The sequence below is a fragment of the Topomyia yanbarensis genome, chromosome 2, assembly GCF_030247195.1.
Source record: "Topomyia yanbarensis strain Yona2022 chromosome 2, ASM3024719v1, whole genome shotgun sequence".
NCBI classification, from domain to species: domain Eukaryota; kingdom Metazoa; phylum Arthropoda; class Insecta; order Diptera; family Culicidae; genus Topomyia; species Topomyia yanbarensis.
The window spans coordinates 429,225,392-429,250,725 of NC_080671.1; the positions used below are offsets into that span (position 1 = coordinate 429,225,392).

Sequence of the window (25,334 nt, forward strand, 5' to 3'; positions counted from 1 at the left end):
AATTTCAAAGGAGGAAAGATCGCTTAACCGTCGTATTTTCTCAATTTAGCAACAATTTACGAGCCACACAAGGAAGCACTATGAGAACATTATTGTACCTACTATTCCTCAAGGATACTTCAGCGTGGTGATTGGTGAAAACTAGTTGGCGTTGATATTCTGTTCGGTGTCGCTAGATTTCATTTGACTAACTGGAATGAGGTTATGTGATTGACTATGCAGTCTTACAAAATACCGTCCGACGTTTCGGTCCATTTGGAAACTTTTTCAGGGACTCGATAGTTGGAAGATACTAAACAATAGTGATTGTATTCATGAAGGGGGCTTTTTAATCAACTCTCGCCACTCTTTACATATGAATTGTGTCAGAAAATGAGTTTTCTAAATTCGACGTTTCTAAATTTTCTGAATTTCTGAATCTTGACCTAAAGCTGTAATTCGTAGCCCGAAAGTCTTTGCCAGCAGCCTGAAGCGGCGTATCTATGTTTTTCGGAGAAGTTCAACGCCATTGTAACAGATACGATTAACATAATCAAATGCAACCGGTCGACGATCCCACTTCGGAATCCCCTTACCTGTTGTACTTGCCCGTGCCAGCTGAGTCGGTGGAATGGCCGCCCGAACATAACCGGTAATCACCAGCAGGGTCATCCAGCCCACCACGAATCGTCCGCAAGCCATATTCCCACTATCACCGTTCTGGGTTTGAAGAAACACTCGAAAAACCACTCGGAAACAAGCGAATCACTTCACTTCACCACACAATCTCACTCTCCTAGAGCTGCTTTCTTCGCACCTGCAGCCTGTTTCTTCTTTCACCGAAATAAGGTTTTATTGCATAGATTAACCCTCCCGTTGCACCACTCTCTTTTTCTGCGCTATCACTGAAAAGTAGCTCCCCCAGTTCCGAAAATTTCTTGCTAGGAGGAGGTAATGCACTCCCGTCGTAGCTGCACCTGCTGCGTGTTTCGATTTCAGCAAACTTCCCGAAAAACTCGTATCTATCCTACGACGTACGGCGAGGCGCACCAAATCCCATTAAATCCGGTCTCTGTCTTCAACATACAATTGACACCGCCGAACCGCTCCACCCGTTTCTTGATAAACGCAAAAGCTAGAACTCTTTAATTAAAAACACTTGCATCGGATCCCGCCTTGCTGCTTCTGCTGCTGCTGCTATCGGACAGCCGAGAAAAAGAAAAAAACCGAACCAGCAGGATTTGGGCTGTCGTGCAGAGGGAAATCTATGCCAACACTAGATGCGGAAAAGTTTCTATTTCGACTTTCCACCTTATCCAGTTTCCCTTCCGCTTGGCTCAAGGACTTTCGCCCGTCCAGTCGCACTTGAACTTTAAAGCGGAAAATGCACCACACACTTACACACACACATATACAAACACGCAGGAAATGCGCTCCTCCGTTATCCTATTTCGCTTAATCCGTCAACAGATAGAAACACCAAGCACAGGGTAGGCCTTGGTTCACACTTTTCGCGCGACAACTTTTCTCGATATTCCGCGATTGATCAACTAACCGAACAAAGCAATCCGTGACATTCCAGCACGGAACGGACAGACAAACTGAAGACCCTTCCTCAGTGGCTCCTTGTGCGGATGGATGCTGTGCCTTGAATCTGGACCAGGATATGTTGAGCGGTTCTCTTCTGTAGGCGATGTTTCGCTCCCTCTCCCGCTCCCGCTCAGCTATCTCTCACTCACCTACTTTCTTATCATTTCAGCCACTCACCACTCTCACGCGCGTGCTTATCAACAGCAGAGTCGAGCATAGCATAGGAGAGAACGTTCACTTCCATGGCACTCTCGTTTTCAGCCAGCTTCCAGTGAGATCCCCCGGCGATGCACGTGCAAAAATTGGAACCATCGCTGTCGCTGCTCAATCGGAGGCAAACATGGATGTCGTCAGATCAGGTCGTCGAGCGGAGTCAGGTGCAGCGAGGAACACGATAGAGACGGACGGACAGGTCTTTTTGCCTCGATTGATGTTGAATAATGACGGCGAAAGTGCTGGGGCCTATCCATCCACCGTCTTTCCTTGCGCGCACAGATTCCTACACCTATATTGGGGCATAATCCGCCTGTATCTATGTATACCAGGGGCTATACGGGGTAAGGGAAGAATTGCAACATTTTTCTCGTTCAGTGAGAAACGACTAAAGACCAAGCGAGAAGGGGATGTAAGACGCATTCCGAGGTGGGGCTGGGAAATCTTTTCGTTTAAATGTTGATTAAAATGCTGATGGAAGATAAACGGTGGGAGTTTTGATTTGAGAATCTCCTGCATATATAGAAAGGAATAGTAGGCCTTGATGTTTGATCGGATATAAATGTAATGTTGAGCATGTGAGCGGTTGGTGTCCAAAGGGGGCTGACCTACATTTTTTTGAAACTGATTTGTTTTTGCATTTTTGAATTTTTCAAGGCAATTGACGCAAAGTGTTATTAAATTTGTTATTTTTAATAATGAATTAGCATTAGCAGAAGACACAAATTAAGCCCGTACGATATTAAGCCTGTTCTAATGGCCCTGCCACTTCTAGTTTTCCGATCTGTTTACTTCACATCCTTGCTCTCACTTGAGTACTGCGGCTCTAATTTTTATAACTTTCCCTACCCAGTAATCTCTAGCTAATTTAATGTCGTTAAAATGTAAAACAAATTAATAATAAAAGTTGACCATGGAAGTAACCTCAGTACTAGCTGGCATCACTTTATTCCCAGTTTTCTGTGAAAAATTAAAAATGTGAGTTTCTTCTTTTTGGACGTGTCTACCTTATAACAGAGCTGGAGCTGGGCAATGCTCACTGCCTTGGTTAAGAATAACGTCAATTAAGGATGTGCCGTGTTTAAAAATACCTTGAAACTGTAAATTGTAGGAAATGTAAAAAAATTGAACACTCCAGGATATTTGGAAAAAAAATTCCAAAGCAGCTGTTGAAACCAAATAATTCATGCGAAGAAAACTCTGTATAATAACCATGTACAATAACCATTAAATTCCGCAATAAATAAATAAATGCTCTATAAAAATTGTTTTTTTTGTTCGGTTTTTACGCTGATTGTTCCTTTACCCAACTTTTGCACCGCCAAACTCCGGTGTGAAACTTACGCTAGAAGCTTTGGGGCGATTTACATTTACCAAGATGTTAAAAAATATTAGTTATTGCGGAGCTGACGGTTTACAGCAACGCTTCGTACACGGGGTAAACTCCAACCAGTTGGGAGATATTTCAATATTAAAAGGTTTGAAGAACCTACAGTTTCCAGTAGAACGATTCAAACGCGATCTGTACGTATTTTTATTTGTAATGAAAACAATTGCCCAATTGGAACACTCCAAAGTTATAAGTAAAAGGGTCTTTCCTAAAGTTTTTGTAAGTTGATGTAAAATATGATGTATTATTATGTGATGTAAAGAGCGAACACGAAATTATTGCGACACATTCAACAGGGCATAACTTTTTTACCATTGGGTAAAAATCAACCAAATTTGGCACACTTTCTCATTGATGTGTATTGTTTACATGCTGTCAAACTCGAAGTCGTGTTTTTCGATTCAACGAAAATGGAGGTGAACCAACGCGAGTCGAGAGAACAAATTCTTTCCAAACACCTGGAATTTCCTGACCTGTCGCACCGGCAGTTGGGAAAAATGTTGAACATTCACCAGAGCGTTGAAGCGGTTCCAGGAGCGGTTGACGTTGGACCACGGCAAAGGAGCTGGAAGAAAACCGGGACCGGAGAACAAAAAGACGGGGGGAAAGATGAAGCGGATGATTAAAGCAAATCCCAACGTCTCAAGCCGTGATTTGGCTAAAAAGATCGGCATGTCGCAGAGCTACGTCCAGAATGCAAAGAAGAGAGCTGGACTACATACATACAAGGTACAGAACTTCCCAAACGGCGATGAGCGGCAACAATCGACGGCTAAAACTCGGGCACGGAAGTTCTACGAGAAAATGCTGACAAAATATGGATGCTGTGTGATGGACGACGAAACGTATATAAAAGCCGATTTTAAGCAAATTCCGGGGTTGGAGTTTTTCACCGGCAAGAGCAAGTTCTATATGGACGACAAATTTAAGAAGAAGAAAATGTCAAAGTTCGCCTCCAAATGTCTCATTTGGCAAGCCATCTGCCCTTGCGGACTGAGGAGTGAGCCTTTCGTGACAAAGGGCACAGTAAATGGCGAGATCTACAAATCTGAGTGCCTCGAGAAGCGCCTTTTGCCGTTCTTGCAGCAGCACGACGATGCTCCGCTATTTTGGCCAGATTTGGCATCATGCCACTATTCTAAAAGTGTCCTGGAGTGGTATGAGGTCAATTCTGTCCATTTTGTTCCAAAGGACATGAATCCGCCAAACTGTCAGGAGCTGCGCCCGGTGGATCAGTACTGGGCAATGATGAAGCGGGAACTTCGGAAGAGCAAGAAGACAGTCAAAGACGAGAAGGACATGTTAAGAAAATGGAAAAAAACTGAGAAACTGGTACCGGATGACACTGTAAAGACTTTGATGGAGGGCATCAAGCGAAAATGCGTTCAATTTTACACTCAAGGCTCCATCGATTAACTTTTCTTTTGATTTTTAAAGTAAATATATGTATAAAACTACCCTAAAATTTTGGTTTGATTTTAAACATTATAAGAAAATTGGCATGACATTTTCGGTGTCGCAATAATTTCGTTTTCGCCCTTTAGTGAAGCCACCATTAATACAAGGCCCACGTCAGTGACTGCAGTTTCTTTTAACAACAAAGTCAAATATTGCCAGCAAACGACATAAAATTTACCACTGCATAAAGGGCTAAAAAGGTTTGGATCCATAAGCAGAAGTTTTTATGCGCGCTCAATAAGGACAACAATAAAAGACGATTGATAAGTTTTTATAACCGGATCTAATGTACACAAAAAAGCTGACAACAAATGTTCTTTGCTTATTATGGTAGTGTATGGCATATATTATGACCAAAAATCAATTCAGATAAATGACTATCATGATTTCGTTTTTTACAACTCTTATTCGGTCGGTCCAAGTTTTAGTCATTCTTTCGTGCACGGCAAGAACAATTTTGTGAATAAGGCGGCCCTTGGTTTATCAGTTGTTAATAGTTTCTCGGAGTAGACAAGAAGCTTATTGTAGTCCCACGAAAAAAAAACGCAAGGGCATCAAATCGTTAGAGCGAACCGGCCAATCGACATTATCCATTTTTCATACCAAATAAATCTCCAATATTCCTTGCAGCGATTGTATCTTTCAATGGATAATTCACCTCCTCCAATGAAAGATTCCATCACTGTTTTACAGTGGAATTGCAGAAGTATCATACCTAAAATTGACTCCTTAAAAATTTTGCTGCATAATTTGAAATGCGATGCTTTTGCTTTATGTGAAACATGGCTTACCTCAAACATTAATTTCAACTTGAATGAATTCAACATTATTCGCCTAGACCGAGACACCCCGTATGGAGGAGTGCTTCTAGGAATTAAAAAGCGCTATTCTTTCTATAGAATTAACATCCCCTTGTTCGCGGGCATTGAGGCTGTAGCTGTCCAAACGAACATTAAAGGCAAAGACATGTCTATCGCTTCTATATATATACCTCCCAAAGCTCATATTGCACAACGTCAGATTTTTGAGGTAGTGGAATCCATGGCTGCTCCGCGGCTGATACTGGAAGACTTCAACTCGCACGGAGTATTGTGGGGCTCCCTCTTCAATGATAATCGATCCTCTTTGATATACAATGTTTGTGACGAGCTCAATGTGACAGTTTTAAATACAGGCGAAATAACACGCATCCCCAGACCTCCTGCACGTCCAAGTGCATTAGATCTATCTCTGTGCTCGACATCACTTCGGTTAGATTGCACGTGGAAGGTTGTACCTGATCCTCACGGTAGCGATCATTTGCCAGTCGTTATTTCAATTAACAGTGAATTAGGCCTCACGAATTCAATCAATGTCCCTTATGACTTGACATGAAATATTGATTGGAAAAAATACCAATCTTTAATTTCCACTTCTCTTGTTTCGACGGAAGAGCTACCACCTACCGAAGAATATGAATTTCTAGCGGGTTTGATTATTGAAGCAGCAGAACAAACCCAAACGAAATGCAATCCTGGCATGACAATGAATAGCCGGCCTCCTAATCCCTGGTGGGACAAAGAATGCTCGGATGCATATGAAGCTAAACAAGTTGCTTACAAAGAAATTATGAAACGGAAAGGGTGTACACGTGCGAACTTTGAAAATTATTCGATTTTGCAAAACAAATTTGACAGTCTCCGTCGTGCCAAAAAGTCTAGTTATTAGAGACGTTTCGTTGATGGCTTGTCAAGAGAAACATCAATGAGTACTCTTTGGAACACAGCCAGAAGAATGAGGAATCGAAACGTAACTAATGAAAGCGAAGATTTTTCAAATCGCTGGATATTTAATTTTACCAAGAAAGTTTGTCCAGATTCTGCTCCTGCGCAGAAAATCATTCGCGATGCTCCCACATGTAACGATTCCATAGATTCGCCTTTGACAATGATGGAATTTTCAATTGCACTCCTCTCATGCAACAATAATGCTCCGGGTCCAGACCGAATTAAATTCAACTTGGTGAAGAATCTGCCTGACCTAGCAAAAAGACGCTTGTTGAATTTATTCAATAAGCTTCTTGAGCAGAACATTGTCCCGCACGACTGGAGACAAGTGAGAGTTATCGCCATTCCAAAACCGGGAAAACCAGCCTCCGACCATAACTCGTATCGACCGATTGCAATGCTATCCTGCATCAGGAAATTGTTGGAAAAAATTATCCTACGACGTCTCGACAATTGGGTTGAGGCGAACGGCTTGCTCTCAGATACCCAGTTTGGTTTTCGGAGAGGAAAGGGAACGAATGATTTTCTGGCGCTACTTTCGTCAGAAATCCAACTAGCTTAAGCAAAAAAAGAACAAATGGCATCTGTGTTCTTAGACATAAAAGGATCATTCGACTCTGTTTCCATTGATGTTCACTCAGAGAAACTACATCAATGTGGTCTTTCACTAATATTAAATGATTATTTATACAACTTATTATCAGAAAAGCACATGCATTTTTCATATGGCGATTTGGCAACATTCAGAATAAGTTACATGGGCCTCCCACAAGGTTCTTGTTTAAGCCCCCTTCTCTACAATTTTTACGTGAATGACATTGATAATTGTATTGTCAGCCCATGCACTCTAAGGCAACTTGCAGATGATGGCGTGGTTTCTGTTACAGGACCAAAAGCCATAAATTTACAACAACCACTGCAAGATAGTTTGGATAATTTATCAAGTCGGGCTTTGAAGTTAGGCATCGATTTCTCTACGGAGAAAACAGAGTTGGTTGTTTTTTCAAGGAAGCGTGATCCAGCTCAGCTTCAGCTTCAGTTGGTTGGTAGAACGATAGCCCAAGTCATGACCTTTAAATATCTCGGAATTTGGTTCGATTCTAAAGGTACATGGGGAGGCCACATTAGGTATCTGATAAAGAAGTGCCAACAAAGGATAAATTTTCTCCGAACAATAACCGGATGTTGGTGGGGTGCTCATCCAAGTGACGTGATAAGATTGTATCAAACAACGATACTTTCAGTAATGGAATATGGGTGCTTCTGTTTCCGTACAGCTGCAAACACTCACATTATTAAATTGGAACGAATACAGTATCGTTGTTTACGAATCGCCTTAGGTTCCATGCAATCGACACATACGATGAGTCTTGAAGTACTAGCGGGAGTTCTTCCCTTAAAAGATCGATTCTGGGATCTCTCCTCTCGTTTACTTATACGATGTGAGGTTATGAATCCACTGGTAATTGAAAATTTCGAAAGACTTGTCGAGCTTCAATCCCAAACCAGATTCATGACAGTGTACTTCAATCACATGTCAAAAGAAATAACGCCTTCTAGTTATGTTCTGACATGTGTTAATATACTAGATACTCCCGATTCCACATTATTTTTCGACACGTCCATGCAAGAGGAAATTCGTGAAATTCCGGATCACCTGCGCTCTCTGGAGATCCCTAAAATATTCATAAGTAAATACCAACACATTGACTGCCATAAAATGTTCTACACTGATGGGTCACGAATCAATGAGGCCACTGGCTTCGGTATTTTCAACAATAACACCTCGATCTCTTTCAAGCTTGCAGAACCTGCCTCCATTTATACAGCCGAACTAGCAGCAGTTCACTATAGTCTGGAAATCATTGATACTTTACTTCCGAGCCATTATTTCATCCTCACAGATAGCCTCAGCACAATTAAGGCACTACGCTCATTAAAGCTTGATAATCACGCTCCGTTCTTTTTGAAGAAGATACGAGAATACTTAACTAAATTAACAAATAAATCTTATCAAATTACCTTAGTGTGGATTTCCGCTCATTGCTCCATACCGGGTAATGAGAGAGCGGATAATTTAGCCAAAATAGGGGCGCTGGACGGTGACATCTATGAAAGACCTATTGCCTTCAGCTTCAATGAATTTTATAGCGCTTCTCGTCAGAGGACGCTTACTAGTTGGCAAACATCATGGGACAATGGAGATCTGGGACGGTGGTTGCACTCAATTATCCCTAAAGTATCAACGAAGGCATGGTTGAAAGGGTTGGATGTAAGTCAAAACTTCATTCGTGTGTGATCCAGAACGTTTTAGATACCGTCAAATTATGTAACTTTTCTGATGTAAGACATATACTTCGGGAATAAATCGACTTTTCCCTAAAAAAAATCACATTTTCATTATAAAATTTCTCAAAATGGTGAAACAGAACTTAGCAATCCGGACTTTTCGAGTTTTATTATTTTTCATGTATTTTTTGTACTGTATAATATATGGTTATTTTACAATATTTCTAAATGGGTGTTCTAGTAGTAAAACAAACATAATCATTACACGGTGCTACAGTGATTGTATACGTAATATCAGCAAAAAACGATTTTTTGAAAATTTCGAAAAAAATCTGTAATTCTTACACTGATTTTTGTGATAAATAGGTCGTTCGGGTGCGGGAAAAAAATTTCTCTCTAAATTTTCATAAAAATAAAAACGCTTTTAATGAAAATGTTGAGCAAAATTTTTTGTCTAAAAACCGCAACAAAAGAACCTAACCAATCACACCGTCGCACAGTGGTCCCAAAGAGCAAAAACCTATTTTAATCCACCTAGCGGTGCAATTGTGCCTTTCTCAATCATGAATCACGAGAATGTGTGCGTTGTTTATATTCAATAAAAGCTTTTAAATGCATATATTACATTTTATTATTGTACATCACATGACAACTATATAAGGAAAATAAATCATTATTCGAGTTCTAAAATTTTGAAGAAGAAAAAACAGCCACGGTAATATTGAACTGAAAAAAGGTGCGAAATCGGCAAAATCCCAAAAAGTCGATTTTCACAAAAAAAAATTTTTTCGAGATAACATAAAATCTCGACGTTTTATGCATTTTAAAGATGATTGGCATCAAAAATACGAATTCGATTTCTGAAATTTCATGGGGTCTCCCTTTGAAAAAAAAATTTTAGGTTCCGGCTTATATGGGAATTTCATATGTGACCGGACGATTTAGTCTATATTTCCGGCCCCATATAAGCGATCCGTACGAAATTTTATAAACATCTGTGGGGATATTATAGCTATCATTTGGGACTAAGTTTGTGAAAATCGGCCCAACCATATCCGGGAAACTGATGTGAGTTTGTAAATTTTGAAAGATGGCCGCTTTTCCGGGGTACTTCCGGAACCGTCTATGGTGGTCAATGTAGTCAACAAAAGTTTGGTTGGCCGTCGGTGACCTAGAACAGCAAAGTTAAGTTGTTTGAGAGACATTTTAGCGAAATTTTTACCTTTTTTGCTTTCATCGGAGTATCGGTTTGAATCACAATTTGCTATGTGATCGCACGCCACAACCTATAACTCCGGAACCGGAAGTCGGATCGGGATGAAATTAAATAGCCATTTACGGGGACGCAATACTTTTCATTTGAGGCCAAGTTTAGTCGAATCGGTCTAGCCATCTCCGAGAAACCGATGTGACTGTTATTCTGAATTTAGATACTTCCGCCGGGGCTTCCGGAACCGATGATGGTGGCCAATGTGGCCAAATAGACTTTGAATGGATGTTAGTGACCTAATACTACAAATCGAAGCAGTTGTGGTCATATTTTCGAAAAAAATTCACCTTTATGCATTCATTGCACAATTTATTAAAATCGACATTTTCTGCGGGTTCGTACTCATCACCCTGTAATTCCGGAACCGGAAGTCGGATCCATTAGAAATTCAATAGCAGCCATACACACACAGATACGCACATACACACACATACATACATACACACACACAGACATTTGCCGAACTCGACGAACTGAATCGAATGGTATATGTCACTCGGCCCTCCGGGCCTCCGTTAAAAAGTCGGTTTTCAGAGCAATTGCAATACCTTTCTATTGAGAAAGGCAAAAATTTCACCTTTTTACATTCATCGCAGAATTCGTTAGAATTGAGATTTGCTGCGTGATCGTACGTATCACCCTGTAATTCAGGAACCAGAACTCGGATCCACACAAAATTCAACAGCAGCTGACCTTTCATTTAAAATCAAGTTTGTCAAAATCGGTTCAGAAAATTCCGAGAAACCGATGTGGACAAATCAACAAATTTTGTTTTGTAATCATACACTTCAACTCGTAATCCGGGACAAGATGTCGGTTGAAAATCAAATTCAATAGCAACATATGGGAATAGTATACCTTTCATTTGAATCTTAGTTTGTAAAAATCGGTTCAGCCATCTCCAAAAAACCGATGTGGATATTTTGTTAACAAATCCGCACATACACACATACATACATACATACATACATACATACATACACACATACACACATACATACACACAGATATTTGGCGATCTCGGCGAACTGAGTCGAATGTTATATGAGACTCGGCCCTCCGGGCCTCGGTTAGAAAGTCGGTTTTTGGAGCAATTGCGTAACCTTTCTATATGAGAAAGGCAAAAGAATAATATTTAATTAGCTTAATAAGCATGAGTTCAATGTTATCTTCATGTGATTATAATTTGGAAAGGATAGTGGAATGGGTTTGAACGTGTAGGGAATGGGGGGTTAGTAGAGTGGGAGTGGAGGATGCGTCAGAAATCCTTCATCTTATTTCGGTATACGGGATGGATGAAGGAAATGCGGGCGTGAGGGTGGTCCAAGGGGAGGAGAGTGATGAAGGAGGGAGGTGTAAGGGCAAGACGGGGGGCGGCGACGCAATACTCAACTGCATATTTTGCCTTCCATTTGAAACTTGGTTTGAGAAAATCGGTTCAGTCATCACCGAAGAACCGATTTAACTTTAATTGTGGAATATGCCCGGAATTCCGGACTTCCGGAATCGTCGATAGTGGACAATATATTCAAAGAATGTTTGATTGGCAATCAGTGATCTAGATCTGCGATTAGAAGTAATTTGGTGACCATTTCAATAGTTTTTAGCCTCTGAGGTATTACGATTGTACCGATTTATATGGGAAATTCCAGTGTATCCTTACTAACACCCCTGTAACTCCGGAAGCAAGAGTCAGAACAGAATGAAATTTAGCAGCAGTCAACGGTATTACTGTATCTTTCATTTGAAATCAAGTTTGTAAAAATCGGTAGAGAATTCGTTGGGGAATGGGTGTGATATTAGCTTAGGAACTTGGCGGGTTCCCCGGGGGCGTCATGAACTGTCATAGGTGGCCAATGTGGTCAAAGCTGCTTTGATTGATCATTAGTGATCCAGACCCGCAAACTAGAGTAATGTTACATCAATTTGAACATCATGGTGGTACCAGTTTATATGGGAATTTGCTGTGTGACCGCACTCTTCAACCCGTAACTCCGGAACCGGAAGTCGGATCAACTAAAAATTCAATAGCAGCTTATGGGAGCGTTATACCTTTCAACTAAGTTTGCGAAAATCGGTTCAGCCATCTCTGAGAAAATTGTGTGAGTTTAAATGACACACACACACATACATACATACACACACACACAGACATTTGCCGATCTCGACGAACTGAATCGAATGGTGTAAGACACTCGGCCCTCCGGGCCTCGGTTAAAAAGTCGATTTTTACAGTGATTGCATAGTCTTTCTTTAAATGAGAAAGGCAAAAAGGGGTTTTTTTAGATTGCGTCAAAACGGTTGACTTTAGCAATATGGTGTTTAGTTTCTTGGAGTAGAACTCCCCTTCTTTTTGTCCTATCGGATTGATGATTAATCCCCCTAATAGTGAGTAACGAAATTTGTTTTCTTCACTAATTCAGATAGACAAATACTTACTTCAGAAAAGAGGACCAGTTTATATGGGAATTTACTGTTGACCGCACTCTTCAAACCGTTACTCCGGAACCGGAAGTCGGATCGACAAGAAATTAGATAGCAGCTTATGGGAGTATTATACCGTTCATTTTAAACTCTGTATGAGCAATTTGGTTCAGCCATCTCTGCGAAAAATGAGTGAGTTAAAAAGCTGACTTTTAGAGTGATTGCATATCCTTTCTATTGAGAAAGGCAAAAGTGTTAAAAAAGCGTTCTTTGTTTAGGACACCCTTATGGGTTTACGTGGCATTGTTACAATGATCAGTGTGCACCACAGCGGATATTTCGAAATAGCAAAATCATGTGTTTTATAATTATGTTCAACTTCCCTTCAGTAATGCCTGAATAACACTTTTATTAGCTGAGATATATCGTTTTATCTTGCGAGCTTCAGCCACGCTTTTCGCCGTGTCATTGACAAATCTATTTCCTGCACGCGAACTTACTCCTAGCTTTATGAACATGATTCATAAAACCAAAGATTTACCCGTGATTTTATTCATTGATTTAAGAACATTAAGCAGGGTCCGACTATGCGACGTGAACTGATTCATGATTACAACTTGAATATGGTCTGGTTTTCGTGATTGTGAATTAGTTCACAAAATCAAAACAAAAGCATAGACGAAAAACCGACTCGAAATTTTCTTGTGAACTATTTCACGAAAATCGGATTATTAATCAGGAATCCTTTGAATCATCGTGAACTAGTTCATGATTCCTAAGTTATTAGTCACGATTCAATATCCGTGCCCGAAAAATAGTTCACAAATCATAAAATATGCATGTATACGTGAACTGATTCATCATTCCTATTAGGGACCATCCATAAATGACGTAGCATTGTTGACACCCCTCATCGTAGCAATTCGTCACAAACCTCTAAAAATCTAATAACCTCTAATCACGTAGCTTGACGGTAACTCTACCCCTCCTTGTCCCCCTAAAAAAACGATATTAGATGAAACGGGTAAAATTGTCGTAACATCAGGTCAACCCCTATTCCCCTTTAAAAAAGCTACGTAGTATGACATGACCCCCTACACCCTGTCGTTAACCATCATCACAAAATACAAAACTCACCCCTCCGCCATATAATGCTACATCATTTATAATGATCCCTTACATTATACATGGAAACGTGAACTGGTTCATGACTCATAGTAGAATCGTCACAAGTTTGTGACGATTCTACTATGAGTTGTGTTCCACGAGCACGAATGGTCACGCACGTGAAATAGTTCACAGAATCACGAAATATTATTCACGACTTCGTGAACATGTTAATGATTCCTAATACATGGTACATGATTGCTTGTGATATTTAGAAGATATCTCTTTTCATTTTCAATTTCATGCAACTCTGCACATGGTCACGAAATTTTCACATAAACTTTTTCTCAAATTAGTTTTGTTCAGCTGTTAGCGACTAGTAATAAGTGTTAGCATCAGATATAAAGAAACTATTAGCATCTCGAACATCGTTATTCATTTGATAAGGTTCAGTGTGACAGAAAACGAAAACTGCCCTGAGTACCACAAATACATTATAGATCCGCAAATCAGATTCGTGATATAGTTCACAAAACAAGATACCGCCAACCAGTCAGATTCTGATGATCCAGTTCATAGTTACTCCGTGAAAAAGAAGAAATATCATGAACTGCCGAACCTAGTATAGTCAGCACAAGATTTAAATATCACGATCGCGTGTATTTAAATTAAGGGGGCCGTCTGGCGTAAAGTACTCAAAATGAAAGTTATTTTGTTCTACGATTTTGAAGGTTAGGCAGCAATGGATGTTTTGTGTAATAATGTTAAAATGAATTTATACATTCATTGTGCACGAAAAAAAATCTTTTCAGTCACGTAATGCCACACATACGAGCGTTCCAAGAGTAGACGTCCAACCATTTCCACGTCGAGGAGCACCGCGGCGAACACAATAACTCTTGATAAAATTGTCTGACCCAGGAAATTCAATAGGATTATTTATAAAGCTTAAACTGAAAATTACTCGAAGAACCAATCAAAAACAGAAAAAAGTCCAAGTTTCGGAAAATGGCTTAATGAAAACCGAAAAATCTCATATTTACTGTAAACTTCGCTCACTTTTCTTCAAAATAATAAGGAGAGAAAATATTTTATTCAGTTTTCTGTAGTTCATCGACAGGCTACACATATTGTGCATTCTCATTCGTTGATTAGTTTTTGAGTAATCGTGTTCGCCGGCTTGAAAAACGCGGTTTCGAAAAAAACGCTATTAAAGGGTGTCCCACATCAAATAGCACCACGGAAAAAACGCTGTTCAAAATGACCCATTGGGTATTTTCTCTTGAAAATTTTGATAGATGTAGTTTAGAGTGTATTGTTTATACTGTATTTTTTATCGCCGTCAGTTTTTCGAAAATTTTTGCCGATTGATTGAAATCTACATGTGTTGTAGCAAATACGCGTGAGGAATGCATGGCTGTTTAAAAAGAAAGAAGTTTAGCGTGACCACCTAGATTGCGGGAGACTATTCTAGAGGTTCATTACTAACAATAAAAAGTCGATTTTTTGCCGTCTACACCAGACGCCCCCTTAAGCAAATATCACGACAACGTGAATTTAAATTACAAAAATCGTTACTAAGAGCCTGAAATCATGAACATAAATCATGCTACCCTGCCTAAAAAATTCGATAGTAAACTCATGAATAAAATATCACGGTAACTAGATGAGAACATACGAAGATCGCGACTAAGCTCCTGGAATCATGAAAACATCGTTTACCTGTCGATTCTTTAAATTAATATAATTTATACAAACAACATCACAAATAGTTTCATGAGTTCGATGTTTATTATACATAATTTCAGGAACTTGGCCACGATTTTCGTAAATCGTTCAGTTTACGAAATCGAGATTTTTTTTTCATGAATTTAAGAACGGATGTCTTTCCGTGTATGCACACTGGGATCTCGCATTTTTGTATTACCGCCCTCCCATTAAGACAAGAAGCGGTTTGTTTACCTTCCAAATCAAACATCAAAAGGGCACAATATCAAAGCAGCTCGATAAGTCTCTGCTGTTATGGCACATTGCATGAGGAAGTCATCGTTGAAAAACGAGACAGTTTAGTGAGCATATTTACAAGGTGCTCGACTTTGAAAACGATTCAAACCTAGACTTTCATGCTGAGGTGAAATAAAAAAATTTCTAAATCCACGTAAATCAGCTCTCTGCATTGTCAAATTTGGTTTTTAACAAGAATGAAAAAGTATTCTTGTCACTAAGTTAGTGTCGGATTCTGATGAGACGAAATCGAAACGCAAATTCCATAACTAATTCAATTATGAAAAAGTACTCTCCAATTTTGTCAGTGCCCCGACAGTGTTAGCGTAAATAACAAAATCGGGTCATTTATTTCCTAAAAAAATCCTGCTAATTAAGACTTTTCTCTAACTGGTAAATGTGAGGGAGTGGAGTTGTTCAAACTTTTCCCAGTGACAAAATAGAACTGGAACAGATGAGCGAACAATCAGTGGAATCAGTACAAAATGTTGCCATCAATATTCAATTGATTTGGGCGGTTGATATTTTCTATGAATGAATTCGTCTTTGAGTCATATAGTTTCGATCAAGATAGTTAATCGTTAATCTCGATGATAGTAGCAGCAGTTCAAGTGGGGTCTGGTTACCAACGTTATCTACGACGTCGTCGACGTCTAGACAGCCAACTTCCTTTCGTGGATCAGGCATAGACATAAAGCCGTCGGAATTCCTATTGTTCGCAGTTTTTTTGCACTATTTGAAGATGCTTGATAAATTTGATAACCCGCACTGACGTACGGAAAACGACGAATTTATTGTGCAAAAAAACAGTTTATGATCCAGCCGATAGTCAAAATATTACTTGAACAAATAACTTCCTTTCACTTTCGCTATCTACACTGTGTCGATTTGAAGTACACACATAAGTGAAATAATTTTATTGGACCCTATTAAGTTTCGGTAGCTACTTACAAGCCATAAAACGTCACTTCAACCTGTACGATAATGAATCCAAATAACGCTGTTGACTTAGCACCCGGCAGTTGTTTACCGTTTCGTATCAAATTCCTAGACAAAGTAAAACCACGCGCGGGTCATGTTTCTGATTGACACCAAGTACTCTATCAGAGCACCACGCGTCCGTCAAACTAGTACTTCCGCAAACAATCGATTCAAGCTGACTAAGGACCCCTACCGAACCGAATCGCTAATCAGAAGGGCGCGCGTGACTTTTACCCATTGAGCTGCTAGTTGTACTATCCAAACTATATAAAACCGGACACCGGACGTTCCTGAATCAACACAAACCTTCCGCAAACAAGACAGGCAAAATGTGGGTCACATTCTTTCTAGTACTGGCACCGGCCGCCACCGCCTTCGCTGACCACCTGTGGGACCCGCTGATCAACTCGTACAAATATTACGACTGGCAGGAAGATCAATGGTACGGGATGCGTTGTTTTAAACCAAAATTCGCTGATAATTGGGAAGGAACCGATTCCTACGAATCGTTGGAGGTTTACCAGAAGCCAACCAGCCCACCGGATCACTATCGGCTGCAAGCGACGAACTTCCTGCCGAGTCAGCTTTATCAGCGACAGTATCCCTGGCGGACACACGATTACCGTCACATTCCGTCTCCTAAGAGAGAATCTACAAAACCGAAATCGTCATACATAACCTATAAGCCGAAAGTGATCTATCATCACCAGCATCCGCAGAAGGTTTACTCAAAGCGAAATCAGGAAGTTCGTGCGGATATCATCTACAACCCGCAGAAAAGTACGGCCAGCGTACTTTACGTTCCCCGACCAACGAAGGTACCATCCTACCGGACGAATCCGTACTACCAGTACCCAGTGTATTTGAATGCAGTATCGAATAAGTAGCTTTATTTAGAATAAATTTCAAAAGTATGATGTAGTTCACAAGTTTCGCTATCTCCCGGCAGACAAACTCCGAACGGTACGTAGAATATGTACCCCTCCAGGCAGTACATCAGTTGAGCTTCCTCGCCCAGGTGGCACACGTAGAACATTGTACAGCTCTTGGGGTGTGGCAGCAGACCACTGAAACCGTCCTCACAGGTTGGTTTGTACGTTGGTTCCGGTGGGTTCGTAGTAGTCTCCCGTGGTCGGGTGGTTGTTGTTGTCCATGGCCTCTTCGTTGTGGTGGTCGTCCATGGTTCCGTTGTCGTCGTGGTGGTTGACCATGGGCGGTGCGTTGAAGTAGTTGGCGGTGGTCGATGGGTTGTTGATGGCCGATGGGTTGTTGATGGCCGCTGCGTCGGAGTTGTTGTCGATGGCCGATGGGTCGAGGTAGTTGTGGATGGTCGATGGGTTGAAGTAGTGTTCGATGGGGGTCGCGTCGGGTGAGTTGGACGCTCCGTAGAAGTCGTTGGCGATATCCACTGCGTCGAGGTAGTTGTCCAGGGTTCCTCTGTTGTGGTATTTGTCCAGGGATTCTCCGTTGTGGTATTTGTCCAGGGATTGTCTGTTGTGGTATTTGTCCAGGGATTGTCTGTTGTGGTATTTGTCCATGGGTTCTCTGTTGTGGTATTTGTCCAGGGATTGTCTGTTGTGGTATTTGTCCAGGGATTGTCTGTTGTGGTATTTGTCCAGGGATTGTCTGTTGTGGTATTTGTCCATGGGTTCTCTGTTGTGGTATTTGTCCAGGGATTGTCTGTTGTGGTATTTGTCCAGGGATTGTCTGTTGTGGTATTTGTCCATGGGTTCTCTGTTGTGGTATTTGTCCAGGGATTGTCTGTTGTGGTATTTGTCCAGGGATTGTCTGTTGTGGTATTTGTCCAGGGATTGTCTGTTGTGGTATTTGTCCAGGGATTCTCTGTTGTGGTAGTTGGCCATGGCCATGGTTTTCTCGTCGTAGTTGTCCATGGCTTCCTCGTCGTAGTTGTCCACGGTTTTCTCGTAGTAGTTGTCCACGGTTTCCTCGTTGTAGTTGTCCATGGCTTTCTCGTGGTAGTTGTCCACGGTTTCTTCGTGGTAGTTGTCCATGGCTTCCTCGTAGTAGTTGTCCACGGCTTCCTAGTGGTAGTTGTCCACGGTTTCCTCGTGGTAGTTGTCCATGGCTTCCTCGTGGTAGTTGTCCACGGTTTTCTCGTTGTAGTTGTCCATGGCTTCCTTGTAGTAGTTGTCCACGGTTTCCTCGTAGTAGTTGTCCACGGTTTCCTCGTGGTAGTTGTCCACGGTTTCCTCGTTGTAGTTGTCCATGGCTTCCTTGTAGTAGTTGTCAGCGGTTTTCTCGTTGTAGTTGTCCATGGTTTCCTCGTAGTAGTTGTCCACGGTTTCCTCGTTGTAGTTGTCCATGGCTTCCTCGTTGTAGTTGTCCACGGTTTCCTCGTGGTAGTCGTCCATGGCTTTCTCGTAGTAGTTGTCCACGGTTTCCTCGTTGTAGTTGTCCATGGCTTCCTCGTTGTAGTTGTCCACGGTTTCCACGTAGTAGTCGTCCATGGCTTTCTCGTGGTAGTTGTCCATGGTTTCTTCGTAGTCGTGGTATGCGGCTTCTTCGTCGTAGTTGTTATTGGTGCCGCTGTAGTCGTAGTCGTTGGTTTTTTTGTAGTCGTCGTAGGAGGCTTCTTCGTCGTCGTTGTATGAGGCTTCTCTGTAGTCGTCGTAGGAGGCGGCTTCTTCGTAGTCGTTGTAGGAGGTGGCTTCTTCGTAGTCGTCGTAGGAGGCGGCTTCTTCGTAGTCGTTGTAGGTGGCGGCTTCTTCGTAGTCGTCGTAGGAGGCGGCTTCTTCGTAGTCGTCGTGGGTGGTGGCTTCTTCGTAGTCGTTGTAGGAGGTGGCTTCTTCGTAGTCGTCGTAGGAGGCGGTTTCTTCGTAGTCGTCGTAGGTGGCGGCTTCTTCGTAGTCGTCGTAGGAGGCGGCTTCTTCGTAGTTGTCATTGGAGGCGGCTTCTTCGTCGTTGTCGTAGGAGGCGGCTTCTTTGTAGTCGTCGTAGGTGGCGGCTTCTTCGTCGTCGTCGTAGGAGGCGGCTTCTTCGTAGTCGTCGTAGGCGGCGGCTTCTTCGTAGTCGTCGTTGGAGGCGGCTTCTTCGTAGTTGTCGTCTTAGTCGTAGTTGTCGGTGCTACCGTAGTTGTCGACGGATCGTAGCACCTGGCTTCGTCCGTATCGACGCACTTCAGCAAAATGTGATCGAAACTTTTATGCTTTGGCTTGCACGTCTTGTGTTCAGCTTTCTCCTTGTGACACTTGTAATACTTCCGACAGTCTTTCTCATCCGGCAGTAGGGTTCCATTTTTCAGTCCCTTACACCGATCTTTACCTTTAAATTCTTCATCACTAGCAGCGATTGCCACCACTGCTACTAGCAGCAGAAAAATCTTCAAAAATTCGTTCATTTCTCGCCTACAGGATCCGATCCCGCAGACAATTCGCGTCCGACTGAGCCTGGCACTCGCCGAATGGTTCGATTTATTGCCTGCCTTATCGGAGGACGATGAGGTACGCGAAAAGTTATCAAAAATTATGACTTTGGACATCCGCTATCGCCTGATTCGGGTAGTCTGCTAGTGATAATTAATTGAAAGGGTCGAGTGAAGGAGTGTCTAACCGATTTATTCTCGGCTCCCATTGAATAGATCTATTTTTGGAGTCTGCACGTTCCAATGTTGCGGCAGTTTGTCGCGATAAGACATAAAGAGGTTTCAGGCAAGTGGGTAAAATCTTCGATTCGAATCATTAATTCGAAATATTATCAAGAGACGGTTCCAGTAGATTTCTTCAGATTTCGGAAAATTCCAGAAGAATCCAATTGTTTACCACTGTCAAGAAATGTCAGCTGGTGAACGTAATTTATATCGACTTTTGGAAAACTTTCGACAAAGTATCTCACAACATCACAATCCATAAGTTATAACGTTCAAGATTTCGTATGTGACTGACAACTTGGTTGTAGTTTTATTTCTTCGATGACCCAGCCACATTCAGTATACCCTTAGATGTCACGCAAGGCAGTCATCTAGTCCTGCTTATATTTATTTCATTCATTATCAGGAGTTTTTTCGGCTAATCAGTCATAAATTAGACAGCGAAAACAACAATATTGCTTTTACTTCCAACGTTTCAATGGATTTATTCCACCTTTATCAAGGATTCTAAAAATGTATAGCTCTTGGTAGTTACTGAAGTACATAACGACAGCTCTTCCTATATTGGAAATGTGTCATATCATCAACCAGCAAAAAACTGTAAACAAACGCACAGATACCGACGGACTTAGTTGTATATATGCAGGAATTCTACAAACACTACATAATAGAAACTATAAAACTGACAACACTTACACTACCGATACTACCATACGCACGATTATAGCAAACACTCAACAACCGTCAAGTTCAGTACAGTTACCAGATCGAATATAGCGCTTTTTCCCTCGTTCTTTACCCGCGAAACAGAATCGTTTCAAACGCAGAAAAATTTCAAAAAATACAGTAGGTGCATGAATATGCGAATAATAGCAGTGAGTAGATATATTTTAGCAAATTAAACACAGAATTTAATTTTTTTTTTTTCAATAGCTATTAGATGACGCGTATACATTAGGACAGTTCATGTTTTACCACAACATTACACTTTACAAGAAAACACAAAGTTTTTGTAAGTAAAATTATTTATGTACTTCAGTAACTACCAAGAGCTATACATTTTTAGAATCCTTGATAAAGGTGGAATAAATCCATTGAAACGTTGGAAGTAAAAGCAATATTGTTGTTTTCGCTGTCTAATTTATGACTGATTAGCCGAAAAAACTCCTGATAATAGAAGCTCGACAGTCAAGAAGACATTCATATTTATTTCATTCATTAACGATACCTGCAGCAAGATTCGGCTGGAAAATTATTATAAAATCTGTTGTACAATTCGGGGCGGTGCTATGTTGGGTGGCGCAACTACAACCAACCGAAACACGAATAACTTCGGGATGGCGTTTTGAACGATGCCGAAGGTCTACTCCAGGGTGGCAACACGAACAAGGGTCATCAGGGCCGGGATAAGCACGTGTCTCAGGGGTCATTTCAACGGCGGTATTCTCTCATCCTTGAGAGCGACGTTGGAAGCAACGGCTAGGTTGTCCACAGCTTCTGTCCAGCGCTGGCGATTTTGCAGAGTGCCGAAATACTCCTTGTAACGACGAATCCAGAAGTGCTGAGTGAGCTATTGAACACTTTCTCATCGAGACCAGCTGGATTCAGAAACTTCGCGGCAATCTAAACCAGGTACCGCATTCAGCGGACGATCAATCAGGAAATGTCCTGGGGTCAGAGCAAGCGCATGGGAAGAATTGTTCGGCAACGACGAGAGTTTAGCATTGACTCGACCTGAACCAATGTGATTCGTAGTTCGGATACGGTTGGGTGAGTATTTCCTAGTATTTTGCGAAGCAGGGTCTTCGGGGACTTTACGCAGGCTTCCCAGATTCCACCGAATGTGAGAGAGCGAGGTGAGATGAAGTGGACCCGTATTCCGTCGTCTGCGCATACGTTTGCTACTGGATCTTGGTGGCCTTAGGTTCGAAAAAGCCTCCGCAGTTCTCTCACTTCTTTCTGTACTCCAACAAAGTTATGGAGTTATACGCAAGTTTTCCTCTACTGCGGACGAATCTTCACAGGCTCGTAATGAATGCGCTGGTGGTCAGATCTGAAACGAGGTACAAATGCACGGTTTTAGTAGCCATCCATCCACGGTTTCCTCGTGGTAGTTGTCCACGGTTTCCTCGTTGAAGTTGTCCATGGCTTCTTTGTAGTAGTTGTCCGTGGCTTCCTCGTAGTAGTTGTCCACGGTTTTCTCGTGGTAGTTGTCCATGGTTTCTTCGTGGTAGTTGTCCGCGGTTACCTCGTGGTAGTCGTCCGTGGCTTCCTCTTAGTAGTTGTCCACAGTTTCCTCGTGGTAGTTGTCCAAGGTTTCCTAGTCGTGGTAGTTGGCCACGGCGATGGCTTCTTCGTGGTAGTTGTCCATGGTTTCCTCGTGATGGTCGTCCAAGGTTTTCCAGTCGTGGTGATTGGCCATGGTTTCTTCGTGGTAGTTGTCCACGGTTTCCTCATTGTAGTTGTCCATGGCTTCCTTGTAATAGTTGTCCAAGGTTTCCTCGTAGTAGTTGTCCACGGTTTCCTCGTGGTAGTTGTCCATGGCTTTCTCGTGGTAGTTGTCCATGCTCGTGGTATGCGGTTTCTTCGTCGTAATTGTTATTGGTGCCGCTGTTGTCGTAGTCGTCGGTTTTTTGTAGCCCTTTATATGTAGACGGTGATGTAGGCTTTGAAGAATTGCAATCTCTTATTTCGAAGGGACGTTCTCACGTACGTTGGCGCAGCCAAGTTGACTTCTGGAACGGGTACACCTGATTCACTCGTACAGATGGCAGATCACCCATCAGCTACTGCAAGGGTTTGGGTTTAACGCGTGCGGAGACCACGAAAGCGTGTACAATATTGCCAATTAGGCTCCGTCCGCCAAGGGGCCAGAATCTTTGGCGCTGCCAGCCGCTGACATGAATAATGCCGTCCACGAGTTGCAGGTGCAGATACCGTAGTTTAGATTTACGGGGACTGTTCCGACTGTTTTCAGTTCACGTATCTCCTTGGTAAAGTGCTGCTGATTGACCAGAGTGCGATCAATATCAAAAGCCGTCAACAGGCCGACAAGAATGGGTTGATGATTCTTGCGAGGGAGACAGTTATCGACGCAACGTCGAAGAAGTGTGTCGATGCGCAGTAACTGACGGAGATTGGGATACTGATAGACGATATCTGTCCATTCTTCGCTAACGACCGGAAGGAAAATAATCTGTCGGACCTCCGGACTTCGCTGACCAAGGAGCGAATGTTGGCTCCAACCACTGCGGTTAGTTCTACCACACGGCGAGGAGTTCATCGAGGACCATTCGTCGAGAAATGAGATCGGCGAGATTATCTTCGGATGGGACATGATTGCAAACAGTGTGAGAGGTCAGGACTTGAATTTCAGCCACTGGATTGGCTATGACCGTCATCCATGTCGATGGAGTTGCAGATATTCAGTTCAACACAATCGAAGAATCCGTCCACAAGTGGTAGCGGCGATGTCTATATTGTCCTGAACATGTAGCAGAAATGTGGGTAGACGTTGAGCTGCGCATAGCTCGAGGCGTGGCATAGTTTGCGTTCCCATCGGAGTGACCTTGGACTTGGAAATCAACAAGCGAACTGTACAGGTTCCTTCGGCAGGTATTGAACGCAGATAGATGCATGCGCCATAGGTAGACTCCGAAGCATTACTGAACCTGTTAATCTCCAATGATCGGTCCAATCAGACGATAAGTGATCGAATAGACTGCTGATCTGAGAGAGGATCGTTCGTATGTTCAGAACCATGTATTCCTTCCATTTCGGTATCTTAAATGAAAGGATATCGGTCGACGTCTCCCAGCGGAGTCCAAGTGCAGTCACGGAGGACTCATGGTCCAAATCGAGCAGTGTATTCCTTTTCCTCTCTAGGAGCTCCAACGGAATAGTGTCAAGACGTAGACGTAGTCGACGTAGAAGTCATGGTGGACAGCGGGTTCCGTCAGCGGAAAGTTTTTCCCGACATCATCAGCGAGCTTCTGCAACACCCTAGTTGCCAGAAATGGGGCACTGCTTGTGCCGTCCGTAGGTGACGGTGCGGAGCTGGTAACTCTGCAGTGGAGCCTCAGGATCGACGCACCAGTGAATGCGCTGCAGCGATTGATCGCTGAGATTAACCAAAATATGTCCGAACCGATCGATTCGAAAACGGAGGACAATCGTGACGAGAGTGTCCTGAACGGTAAGACCAGGAAGCAAGACATCGTTTAGCGGAATACCGGACTTCTAGCGGCACGATGCGATGAATACGTTGCGAAGCTTTGTAGTGGTCAAGTTTCATCACGACGCGATGTGGAAAGAAGAGTTATTATTGCACGTCGGTTTCATCGGGGCCAAACCCCCGCATACATCCCAATCTCCCAAGGATTGGACTTGCAATCACCGTTTCGAAGACAAAATACATGAGAGGAAGAGGTTCTAGAGACGACAATGTGAACCTCCCATCCTGAGTTTGGATTGACGGTGACGAAATCAAGATGGTCGACGAAATCGTGTATTTGGGCTCACTGGTAACCGCCGACAATGATACCAACAGAGAAGTTCAGAGACGGATCTTAGCGGGAAATCGTGCCTACTTTGGACTCCGGAGAATGCTCCAGTCGAACAAAATTCACCACCGCACGAAGTTGATTATCTACAAGACTATGCTCGTGGAGGACCAACGCGCCCTTGGAGTTTTCGAACGAAAGATGTTGCGTACCATCTATGGTGGCGTGCAGATGGAAGACGGAACGTTGCGCAGGCGAATGAACCATGAGTTGCATCAGCTGCTGGAAGAACCATCCATCGCGCATACCGCAAAAATAGGACGTTTGCGGTGGGCTGGACACGTCGTAAGAACCTTCAGGAACAGCGAGCACGGTGGATCGACCAGATAGAGGACGACCTGCGGACCCTTCGAAGACTGCGAGGCTGGCGACAAGCAGCAATGGACCGAGTGGAGACGGCTTCTGCATACAGCAAGAGACAACAAGGCTCCAGCCTGAACGGTAAGGTAAGTATATCCCAATCTCACGTACTCATGGATGAACTGCTGGTACATCATCTACTTATCGGGACTCGGACCGAGCGAGAGTTTCAAGGAGGGAAGAAGCGACGGATGATGTTAAATTTGTTGGCGTTTAACTGCCACAGCAGGTCGTCACACTTGGGAAGCTTGAGGATGTAGCGGCCATCGGAGTTCCGGGTAGTGTTCTTCACGAAATGGGCTTCTTTAAACTGCCAAAATCGGTGGCAATTACG

General features: G+C 42.5%; 2 protein-coding genes across 9 annotated transcripts in view; both read right to left on the reverse strand.

The window, feature by feature from the left end:
* LOC131685359 (low-density lipoprotein receptor) overlaps nucleotides 1-25,334 on the reverse strand; it is a 993,025-nt gene that overhangs the window by 455,545 nt on the left and 512,146 nt on the right. The window contains exon 1 of one of the 8 annotated variants that reach the window (XM_058969029.1): nucleotides 576-1,592. The exons of 6 other annotated variants lie outside the window; for them this stretch is intronic. In XM_058969029.1, the coding sequence (XP_058825012.1) occupies nucleotides 576-681 (106 nt within the window). In that variant the 5' untranslated portion in view covers nucleotides 682-1,592. Of the gene's footprint in view, nucleotides 1-575; nucleotides 1,593-25,334 lie in introns of those variants that run through there. One more of the 8 variants, XM_058969028.1, reaches the window with a different exon arrangement.
* LOC131685360 (proteoglycan 4-like) lies at nucleotides 17,334-19,892 on the reverse strand. Its single transcript, XM_058969033.1, has one exon. The coding sequence runs from the start codon at nucleotides 19,827-19,829 to the stop codon at nucleotides 17,361-17,363; it is 2,469 nt and encodes an 822-aa protein (XP_058825016.1). The 5' UTR covers nucleotides 19,830-19,892; the 3' UTR covers nucleotides 17,334-17,360.

Bases quoted from the DNA above. Each gene is read 5' to 3' on its own strand.
- LOC131685360 (XM_058969033.1), bottom strand. From the start codon at position 19,829: ATGAACGAATTTTTGAAGATTTTTCTGCTGCTAGTAGCAGTGGTGGCA.